This window comes from Porites lutea, chromosome 10 (assembly GCF_958299795.1).
Source record: "Porites lutea chromosome 10, jaPorLute2.1, whole genome shotgun sequence".
Taxonomy (NCBI): Eukaryota; Metazoa; Cnidaria; class Anthozoa; order Scleractinia; family Poritidae; genus Porites; species Porites lutea.
Genome location: NC_133210.1, coordinates 29,837,318 through 29,848,888, shown reverse-complemented (window position 1 = coordinate 29,848,888; position 11,571 = coordinate 29,837,318). Strand labels below are relative to the sequence as shown.

At 36.3% G+C, this 11,571-nt stretch overlaps 1 protein-coding gene and 2 long non-coding RNA genes across 3 annotated transcripts in view; all 3 read left to right on the top strand.

Moving 5' to 3' along the window:
• The window catches only part of LOC140951127 (uncharacterized), a 104,467-nt gene that overhangs the window by 72,646 nt on the left and 20,250 nt on the right, over positions 1–11,571 (top strand). The gene's annotated exons all lie outside the window — the stretch shown is intronic.
• Positions 386–1,702, top strand: LOC140951129 (uncharacterized). Its single transcript, XR_012167252.1, has 5 exons — positions 386–425; positions 533–595; positions 959–1,104; positions 1,429–1,500; positions 1,634–1,702. It is a non-coding gene; the product is annotated as an uncharacterized lncRNA (long non-coding RNA).
• LOC140951118 (uncharacterized) lies at positions 5,170–10,858 on the top strand. The gene is made up of 4 exons (XM_073400339.1): positions 5,170–5,759; positions 7,903–8,088; positions 8,542–8,577; positions 10,583–10,858. Exons 1-4 carry the CDS (start codon positions 5,174–5,176, stop codon positions 10,840–10,842), a joined length of 1,068 nt encoding a protein of 355 aa, XP_073256440.1. The 5' UTR covers positions 5,170–5,173; the 3' UTR covers positions 10,843–10,858.

Here is an 11,571-nt window from a genome sequence, read left to right as displayed (position 1 = left end):
TCTAAAAATTCTATTTCTCCGTTTAGAGCCCAACAAATCTCCTTGGTTACTTCACAACACTTAGGCCACACCTTAGAGACGCACACACTTCTTACGACTTCCTTCAACCTCCTTTCTTTTAAGCAACTGAAACAAGTCCTTTTTTCTCTTTAGTTTAACACTGTAAACATCTGCACTTGGGAAGAGGTACTTTCTACATTTTTATGGTTTTTAATAGCAAAGGATAATTTAACCAGAGCAGCCTCTATAGCTGCATGCATGGAGAATCATGGCGCAATCGATCGGTGTCCTTCTGTACGCATTTTCTGATCTATAAAATTCTCAAATAGAAATTTAACTTTGGTTGAGTTGACTTCTCACTTTGTATAAAATTTGTCTTTTCTTGGTGCAATCAAGAGATAATCATTCTCTCTTGGTGCAATCGAGTAAGTAACATCAGGATCTTCATTTGTGAAATTCATTTCAGAGGTTGCGTTTATGAGCGCGTTGTTTATAAAAACTTTAAATTTTCCCTTATTTTTTACGTTTTTAGACAACGGTACACCAGCAATGATTTCAGTGTGTTTCCTGTAATCTGCTGCATGTATCGATCAAGGTATGATTTTTTAATTTCTCATCGATTTCTTTTGAAAACATAAATTTTTATGAACTCGTAACTCGATCGAGAACAAGAGCTAGTTCCGTCCTACTGACAAAAGCGCATCAATCCGTGTCCTCAGGAGTCTAATCAATATAAAATGCTTTATTTCTAAGGATGAAATACAGAGAAACAAGAGAAAGGAGCCGTACTAACTGCGGTGCTGAAATCGCGTGATTTTGAAGGTGTATATTTCAGCGCTGAGAAATTAGAGTTGTATTCCTGTTATTCCATTTTCGAATCATTTCTTTGCCAGTAATGTACTAAAACGCTGGTCATTTGTTTTGATATGAGTGAATCATGATCAACTATTTGTTTCAGATATAAGAGAGATTATTGCAAGGCTTTTTATACAAGAGGCACGTCACTCAAATCAAGGACCTCTGTATAAATTATTGTCACCCTGTTGATCTCTGCACCAACCTGAATCACGTCTTCTCTCAGTCTATACGTGGAGAATAATACAGGTCTGTTCTTTTCTTAAGATTGTAAATTTTTACAAAAAAAAAAAAAGAAAGGCTCAACGATGGCGATTAACCCTTCCTTCAGAATGCATTTGCAGAATTTCCCAAATAACCGTGTTTTGTATCAGAAAGTCAATTTGTTTGCTTTGGGATTCAGGAAACCCGTTTTGAATTAATTTTTTCCATCGCAGATCGGGATACAATTGTGTGATCGTGACTATTGACTTTTCTAAGGGTTCCTAAAGAGAGAGCCTTTTTGAGAGGGTCTTTTGAAATTCCCCACATAAAGCTAAAATAATCCCTCCACTCAGTTGAAATATTTTGCAGGTCGACAACCGAGCGGGCACTGGGACCATTCGATGCAGAAGTGTGCAGTTTTCTTTCACTTTGTTTTTGAAGGTAAGTTGACCCGTAATGTTCAATAAAGTTCTAAAGAAATCTAAAACGAGAGATGGTCAGTTCCATGGTTAACATGTGCAGATTGCCTAGCAAACAATTGTAGCTGATTAATGAACTGTGTTCGTGCTTCGAGATCTACTTTTTGTGCATGTGATAGTGAATAAGTCACATCCGTGTTGGCTGTGAAAAATATTGTGAAAAGGTAACTTATTACTTAAAGCTTTAGTTCACTTTTGGTAAAATTATATGATTTTTAAATATATATTTGCTAAGAGAATTCGCTCTTTTACTAATATAAAGCATCATGTAGGACTTCTATACATTTTATACACGTCACGGCGGCCGTGTTTGTGGTCAGGAAGAACAAAAGCATTACTTTCTCTCCTTTGGGAACTAAACTCTATTTTCATGTAAATTCTTTGAGAAAAAATTATATTGTTTTGACCTTCAACAAGGCCGCCTTGTCATGTGATTGCAAACCAAGAAGTACTTCGTATTTAATATTGTTGGTTCAATTTGACCTGTTGCCAAGCCACCGCAGGCATAGCCCCTCGGCATTTGCAGTTTTTTGTCGTTCTTGGTGGTCTATTCACCACCCCCGGGCAAGCAGAAAGAGACAATTCCCCATCCCAGAGCTCCTGATCAACCTTATATATGTGTTATGGGGGTACATCTTTTCAAGAGCAAAATTGATTGCCATCAATTTTTCAAACTTAATGTGTTGAGTTTGATTCCTCATGCATAATTCATATAAAGCTAGCTATATCTTATTTGTTACTGGTTTGTGTAAAATAAACCCGCCGCCTTCTCCATGTAAAAAATATTAGGAAATAATCATTGAAATATGTGACATCCATTATGTATTGCAATATTATTGATGACCTGTGGTTATGTGGTGGGTTTTTTATCTGGCTGCAGAACATCTGAGGTCAGACTATCATGTTCAGCCCTTTTGAGGCTTCTAACAGTGTAAAAGATCAAGAGAGTTTTATTGTTGAGTGCTTTATTTGTTTATTTTACAGTGTAATCCTGATTTTTCTGAACTTGTGGGGACAAGGAAGTTGGTTAACATTTTACCGGGAGGTTAAAAAAAAATCAGGTATATATACCTACATTTGTTACTGACAATTATCAAGAGGTTCATAAACCATGGGTTTGGGAAATAGGCCTCTTGTATTATTTAATATGTCACGTGACCAATGCTTCCTTTAAACAAGGAGTTGAAATCTTGCTGATGCCAAAAATTGACAATTGCAGCCCTTGATTATTGGAAAATAGTTGCAAGAGCATTATTATTGAAACTTGTGTGAAAAGGTGTCAAATCCAGATTGTCGTCATTTGTGTGATCATGACTCGTGATGTTTTGAAGATTTTAGAGAGAAAGCCTTTTTTAACCAGAATGTTGCAAAATTTTGTTTTAATAGAACCCGGCATGGTAATGTCCCACCTCTCAGATGACTATTTTTCAGGTCAACTGAGTAGGAATTTGGACCATTCTGTAGCTCATTGATTCCTAAAGTTTGCAGTGAATTCAGGTTAATTTAGAAGGTAGGTCAGCCTGATTGGAGTTTTTCATGAAGGCTAAAATATAAAAGATGTTCAGGGCCTTGGTTACCATATAACATGTGCTGTTTGTCTAGCTATCAATGACATCAATGTACATTGTAGCTGATTAATGAAGTACATTCTTTCTTCCAGATAGACTTTTTTTTGCATGCATGCATGTGATCATGAAGTGATAGACAGTCAATCATGACTATAATAAAATTCCCAAATGGTTATCAGCTGTCAGTTTAAGTGGTAATAGAACAGTGTAACAGGACCATACACATCATGCATAAGTTGGACAGTGTGCGCCATTACACATGAGCACTTAAATGCTTTTTTTCACTTTGAGCAAATCTAACTTTCAAAACAAACACAATTTTTTTGAATCAAAAAGGGATTATACCATTTTCATTTTTTACAAATAGATTAGTACAATACCAAGCATTGCTTAACAGGATTTATGCTTGGAATATAACCTTACCATGAAGGTATTAAAATTTAACTGTTTACGTGAATAGGTTTTAAGTGCATGATATCTTTCATCAGTTTTGTAGACCAGCTTCAAACTACCAAGATACTGAAGATGCTACCCTGTGATATCACAAGATTTTAAATACACTGGGTAAAATCATACTTGCTCCTGAAAGTAAGTTACTCAGCTCTTTGTGACCTCTGTCATACACCTGTAGGCACTCTTTAGCTAATTAGTAATTTAATGAACTTTCACTATATATTGAGATCATTACCTAGATCACTATTTCCTTTGATTCTCCAGTACACTGCTGTAGTCAAGCCTTTGTTAATAATGGATCTCACCCCGAAGTATACACTTAGGTCCGTAGCCAATAATACTGACACTGCAATTTCAATAGTGAACTTTTTTACTGGAAATCTCTCCCTCCTAAATGAAGCTTTTTTGTGGTCCCTGCGCCACTAATAAACGCTTCATTTTTAATTGACCTCTGTGAAGACACGGTTTTCTCTCCTAAGCCAACACTAACTATTCATGGACCCCAGGGGGTGGGGGGTGGGGGTGTTACTCCAGATTTCAAATTACAGGGATGATCAAATGGGGGCAAAAATCAAAACCCCAAAAAATCCCATGCCATTTTTCCAAGCCATAAAAATTTCCAGAGCAACTACACGGCCAGGATACGCAGGAACTATCATGAATCTTCAGATTGTTTTGAATACCCAAAAAAATCCCCACTTAAATCAAGCTTCCCCAAAAAGTACTTGCCAAAATTTTCCTACCCTAACAAAACTGCGAAATAAAAAATTTCAAACCCTAAAAAATCCTTCGATCATCCCTGTCACCTGAAATCCGGTGTGCCCCCCTTCCCCTCCTGGGTCATGGACCCAGGCACTTACAAACACTTCATATTGGCCTTTGTGAAGCAGACATCTCAATCTTCCAGGTGGACACTTTTTCTTGGTCAAAGGAGGATTGACTCTATAAATAAAGTAGCTGTGACATTAAGTAATTTATTGATTGATTTTTTTTAATTGTTAAAAAGTTTTCCAATGTGGTGATCTTATAAATTATATTTACACCGAATCCACCAGGAAATTGAGTAATTTTAATTTTCAGAGGACAAAAACCTTGTACCAGAATAATTTAAAGAGTATCACATTCGTTTTTAAATTTTTCAAGGGCTAAATGATGTAATTATTCATCTGTAGTAACACCAAAGAAAATGCCTGATAGGAGCCCGAGAAAATGAATGTCAAATTTCACAAAATTACATCTTGCACATGAAGTTTTCAGAATTTTACCTGTGTTTTCACAATTCTTGTGAAATTTGACATTTATTTTCTCAGACTCCCATGAGAAATTTTCTTTGGTGTTACTACTGATGACTAATTACATCTTTATCCCTTGGAAAATGTAAAAAAAAAAAGCAATATTCTTTAAATTATTGTGGTACAAGGTTTTTGTCCACTAAAAATTAAAATTACTCAATTTCCTGGTGGATAATTCGTCTTTACACTGTTAGGGGAAGTCTTTAACCGAGACTCAATGGCAGAGCATCAGGGCCTCAAAAGAAAAGGAGGTGCTGATCCTGACCATCAGGCAGCAAGAGAAACTGCCCAGCCTCCGCCTCTGATTATTGAAGTGCCTAAAATGAGAGATCTTCCAAACAAGTCAAACCCTTGGAGTGATGTTCAGCTTCCTGTTGACATTCTCTTGTTGACAGTGGAAGACTGCGAGTTCTTGGCTTGTTATACATACTTGACAAATGCCTTTAAAAGTTATCACGTGAACCTTGGACATGTGTACTTTGGGACAATGGGTGAAAGTGGAGAGGAGTCACTGAAAGTTGCTTTGATGAGATGTTCTAAAGGTTCTTCTGGTCCAAGTGGTTCTTTAGTTACCGTCAAAAATGCAGTGGTGCAACTGAGACCCAAAGCTGTGTTTTCTGTTGGCTGCTGCATTGGTTTAAACCAGAAAGGCACCAACTTAGGAGATGTGGTTGTATCCTCTACACTAACAACTGATGAATTCACAGCCCCTGTAAGAAGGAACATTGCCAACCTGATCAGATTTTCAACTGAAGGATGGAATCCACCATTAAAAGATCCAGCAGCTGGAGAACAAGTACAGGTACACCGTGACAGGGGCATGTTGAGTGGTATTAATGAGCCAGCCATTGCCAAACAAAGCCGTAAGTCAGAGTCTCAAATGATTGCTTCTGAAAGGGAAGGAGAAGGTAAGATTTTGTTTAAATCACTGATTTTGGAACAGTTTCAATTTTAGGTATATGCAGTGTCTGGAAATTGAATTTTACTAAGTTGCATGACAATATTGATCCATCAAAATCCTGACCATGGTACCACAGTTTGTCATTGGTAACTACATGTTTGAATGTATTTAGCTGTGTTGTTGTTGTCATGTGTGACTGCAGGTGTATGATGAAACTCTAGATCATATTTATTGCCACACTGTGTCAACCATGTCTGACCATCATGTTGTTTTCATGGCCACAGCTATTCAGTTACTTCACTTACTTTTAATAGTAATGTAATAAGTTAAAATAAAGTTGATGCTTTGTGTTTGTCAGGTTCAACCACCCTAACCTGAGATCAGGCTCAATTTTCGTTTCATTGTGTAAATAACATTCCGGCGGGCAAGGCGAAACGAAAAGAGAGCCTGATACAAATCTTTTACAAAACAGCTTACGACCCACTTTTTTGATTGATTGACATTTGCAGAATCAGCCAACCAAAATTACTTCCATTGCTTGCTTTTTTACTATGCAAATTTTTCACACGTGAGAAAGATGCAGACTCACTGACTTAAAAAATGGCTTTAAATTTTATCTTTTAATTTTTTCAACTAAAAATAAAACAGTCAGCACAATCACATTTACCTTCTTGCGAGATTAAAGGAGATCTCTAAGGTTATTTCTGTTGGTGTAGAAGGTAAAAAGTTTTTGAAAAGACGGCGACACCAGATGTTCTAGTTTTAACATTTTGGCCAGGCACACTCAAATTTTCCTTTTTCCTGTTACCTTCATATTTTTCTTGGCAATTATCCTTGATTGTCAGTACATAAATCTTTAAAAATCTTGGAGAAAATAATATATCGCGAACTTTTTCAAAGGATATATAAATCATCTCAGAACAGCGAGTTCCCAAGTGCATTTAATTTAGCTGATTTAGTCCAGTGAGTACACTTACAATTTGTAAATTTACTAGAGAAACAAACCTTTTAAAAAATTTATTTTTGTATAAATCCGCGTAAATATTATCACTTTGGAAAGACGAAACGACTCTACTAAAACTGCATGCTCAACTGACCTATAAACAAAGCGAAAAACAATATTACAAACACACTTTAAAGTTCTCCTTTAATTAGTTGGGTTGTTGTTTTACTGCAGGTCTGAAAAGCTCGCTAAATTTATGTGTCGAAATTAACAAACAGCAAACAGCCAATGAGCAAGGACACCAGTTTCCCAGGTTTATTTTTTACAAAAAGCGAAGGTGAACAACAACTTTTATGATAAAGCCTACAAAAATATCCTTGAACAGCGATGCGATATTTTTCGTCTAATACTTCACAGTTGGCGATTGAGGTTTCTTTCGCAGTGAGCCTCCGCTTGCGTACCCCGTTCAGAGAAGTCATTCCCGGCTAAACTTTCAAATGAAACACGTTTCAAGATGGACAGTATTTTGATTTGCACTCATTTGTTAGTAAATCAAAAGGCACCTTGTTCGCAGTCAACAACTTGCAGAAGGATTTAACTCTGCGATACACTCACATTAGTTGCGCAAATAAAGCACATCCTGAGAAGATATGAACAACCACCTGAATTTTCTGAATTTCCATAGCACATATTAAGGCATATTTTCCTACCATAAGACCAGAAAACAATAAAAAAGACAGCAAAATCGATCCTTCTCTCTGCCGACGGCAGATCATCCCAGAAAACAACCGCACCTGAAAAGGAATAAGCGCTTTCAAATCAGATCTTGTGGCATTGTTCTAACAGCCAATCAGTGTTGGGGCCAAAATCTGGTGGCAGTGAGCTCAAACTTGTGAGAGTTTGTATCAGGCCTCTCTCCTCCGCAGAGGACTCTTTGTGTTGTGGGGAGGCTGGGGAGAAAGAAAAAGAGAGGGCATGCCTTTTCCCTCTTCCCATCGTCCCCCACCCGCTTTCTATTTTTTAGATTATTGCTATTTTTATAGAGATACCCAGCGGGAGCCTCTGCGGAGGAGAGAGGTATCAGGCCCAACTTTTAGCAGTAGCCGTTAGGGAGAATGTATGAGAACTGCTAAAATTGGGCCTGATCTCAGGTTACAACCCCCTCACCTTTGCATGACTGGTTTATATTTTTACTTTTTATTGATAGGACTGTTTGCTGCAGCACAAGATTTGAACCTTGAATGGGTGATTGTCAAAGGGATATCATATTTTTCTGATGATAGTAACACTCCTAATGAGTCCTGGAAGTCATTTGCTTCCATCATGGCAGCTTCTCTTGTGTCCAACATGTTAAGCGATCCAGTTGTTTTTAAAGAATGGCCTCACTATGAAGGTATGTAACCTCCTTTTTCTGTTTGTTTGTTAATAGTGAATTTTCTGCTTAGATATATTTATGTATCTGTAGAGAAAAAAAATGCAGTTTTAGTTAAAAAGGTTATAAGATACATGGACTACCACAAATTTCTACAATACTATAGAAGATGCTGTTTTATGGTTCTTTAACACTGCTAGCCTCCATCTCCCCTTCACTCTCTGAGGAAGTTAAAGTTGACTGTAAGGGTAGTAACTGCAGTTACCTGCCTTACAATATCTGAGGCATTTAAATTATTCTGAGAAAAATTATAAATAAATCCTTCAAATTACCTGATCCTAGTACCTGAAAAACTGTTAGAAGATAAAAAAGATGCACCATGTTATTGACTGACAAGAAGATAAAAGATAAAAGTCTGTTCTTCTTACAAAAATTAAAGAACAGGACAGTTAAACTCTTTTGTTTTCGTTGTAGATGTGTCAGCAAACAAGGATTCCACAACCTTACCAGGTACTACTCTGTCCAAGTAAAGTTATGAGGAATTCTAGCAAACTGAAGTATTTATTTCTCAATACTGTGCATCAATTGATATCTTCACTTGACTTCTCAGTTTTGCGAACAAATTTTAAGAACATTTTGAGGCCAATTTCTCACTATAACTATATAGCACCCAGTAAATACGAACTTGATCCGCCTGAGCCCTGAAATCACAGGTTCTTATATACACTGTATACAGGTTTTTGCTGTATCAGATTCTAGGGCAGTAAGTTCTACTTCATGCTTGCTCACAGCATTTAAACCTATTCATTGCTGAAAGGAATCTCCTCATGAGAATATAAATCTTCCCTTGACATCTCTGTAAATTCCTTATCTTCTTTACAACTGTAAGATACATGGTAGTTGGTAGTTCTTAACTATGAATCTTTTAATTTGTGTCAAGATGGAATCCTTTAGAAAATTGAGTAATTTGTTATTTTCAGTAGACAAAAACCTTGTACCAAAATATTTCAATCATTGCATACTTTTTGACACTTTTCAAGGGCTATAAATGTAATAAGTTATATGAAATAACTCCAAAGAAACTGTTCTTATGGGAGCCAGGAAAAACAAACTTCAAAAGCTTCAAATTTCATAAAACAGGGCTCAAAATTAAAAAAATCCCGTGGTCGCCCTCTGGTGACCAACTGGAGAAATATAGTCGCCAGATGCAAATTTTTAGTTGCCATTTTGTATAATGTAAATGACGCAGCTCATAGTATGGTGCAATCTATCAGATTTTATTGTTTGAAAATATCACGGACAGAAGTCAGTATAAATTTGGAGGTAAACTGGCTTTGTGTATGCGATTTGACACATTTTTTTATGATGAAAGCAAAGCAAGTAAAGTATGAAAATTAATGTTTGTTTTAACTTTAATCTTTTACTTTAAATCTAAATCAAGGAGAAATCTGGTTGCTAAAGTGGTGACTGAACCGGAATTTTTAGTTGCAAAGGAGAAAATGTTAGTCGCATTGGTGACCATATTAGTCGCAATTTTGAGCTCAGCTAAGGCTGCATTCATTATGTCTACAGTGAGGGGGGTTGGGGGGGGAGGGCAGAGGATATTTTTTAAATGGGCAAAATTTTTTAAGATCTCCCTCATATCATACAGAATATTTTCACAACCCCCCCTCTTGACCAAAAGAAAAAATTGGCACCCCACAGTTGTAGTTGTAAATGTGTATAGACTTAAAAGCAATCAGCTTTACAATAAAAACACTTCACTTTTATAATAATTATTAATAATGAAAGTCCTGTAAAGAGTGTATTTATAAAGCAAATAAGCTAGCAAACTGTCTTCAAGCATAGAGTTATTAAGAAGGTCTTCTTTTATCAAAAAAATCCACCAAATAGTGCTTCCTTTTTTAATAAGTGGAGAAAAAAAATTTAGCAACCCCCCCCCCTCATCTGTCAAAAAATCCTCTTCCCCACCCTTGCAGTATACATAATGAATGCGTCTTATGCATGACGATTTTACCTGTGTTTTCTCAATTCCTGTGAAATTTGAAATTTGTTTGATATGACTTAATATATTCTGGTACATGTACAAGGTTTTTGTCCACTGCAAGTTAAAATTACCCAGTTTCCTAATGTGTTCCGTCTTAATTTCCTGGGGCTATTTTTTTTTGCAAAAGTTCTCTTATGCATCAGTGGTTAAGAAATAATGTGTGGTTATGTGTGGCCCATATCATCAGCCTTCTTACATCTTAATATAAAAGGTTCTTATATTCTCCCTTCCCTCACTTTCATTATAAGTGAAATGTTCTGTTGCATAAAGCTCGGTCATTAGTTAAATGGTTTCTTAAGGCTGCCCGCTCTTCCAAGTGGGGAAACCCTGGAACGTGCATTTTTTTAAAAAGTATTTATTTTTATCTGATCATATTTGCAAGGTGGCTGCTTTTTAATATCCTTGTCTGAGATTTTGTGTCATAACAAAGAAATTGTTTAAGACTTGCTGAAAAATCCTTATTAACAGATTCTGTATGCCTGAAAGAGTGCCAGAAAAAGCTGCGATCCTTTTATCAAACCAAAAACAGAGTCAAAATCGTTCCATGGGAACAAACCTCTGCTGTTGATATTAACGAGATCTACACAGACTTGTCTTGGGTTATGGATCATGGGACGCCCAGGGGAGTGACAAAAAAAGAACTTAACCACTACACTGAGATTTTTGTCCCCAGAGAACCTCGTCCTGCACCAAAGCGAATTTTGGTTTATGGACAGCCAGGTAAGTGAGGAAGTAAAGTAAGCTAACATGCAGGGTCTTTATTTAACCGAAGAGTGACCACATGATAGCTACCAAAGCTAGTAAATGAGTGGCCCTCATTACACAAAAACAAGAAAAATGGTAACCAGAAAAATAAATCCATACAGGATGTTGGAGAACACAGTCTGTATTAAGCTTGTGTCATGTATAGGCTTTTTGAGTGTTTTGCCAAAATCCGAATTTGTTATTGTTGCCAAAACCAACGGAAAGTTTTTTTCTTTTACTTTAGTGGATAAATTAAAAGAGGAAACAAAGTTTTTCTGTTTTCTATGAGTCTACCAGTTAAATTTGAAACAATTTATCTGGTTATAGAGCAATCAGAATGTGTGTAGGCTTCAGTATTTATGTATTATTATGTTGTGGCTCAATTTTATCTGTAAGTTTCATTTTGTAAAATGTACAATCAAAAACTAGCAAATAAAAATAAAAATTCATCCAAGGAAAAATTAAACTACACCCTTTACTATATTGTTCAGTGTCAGTTTGATGTCAGTAAATATTACAGCACTCACAAGCCGCAGGTGAGAGTTTGCTGTAACTAACTGCAGACTTTACTGATACAACACTGCCATGGAAATTACATATTGTGCATCCAAATATTCTTTTTTTTCGAGTTACTTTAGCCTGAGTTGAATCAAAGGAAGAGTTGAATATTCAGCGACTCATTAAAAATTCGTTTCTTTTGTCCTTTTCTTTCA

Excerpts from the sequence above, each read along its gene's own strand:
- LOC140951118 (XM_073400339.1), top strand. The coding sequence starts at position 5,174 with ATGAGAGATCTTCCAAACAAGTCAAACCCTTGGAGTGATGTTCAGCTT. Across the intron at positions 5,760-7,902 it reads TTCTGAAAGGGAAGGAGAAG|GACTGTTTGCTGCAGCACAA; the intron begins GTAAGATTTTGT and ends TTTTATTGATAG. Across the intron at positions 8,578-10,582 it reads GGATTCCACAACCTTACCAG|ATTCTGTATGCCTGAAAGAG; the intron begins GTACTACTCTGT and ends CCTTATTAACAG.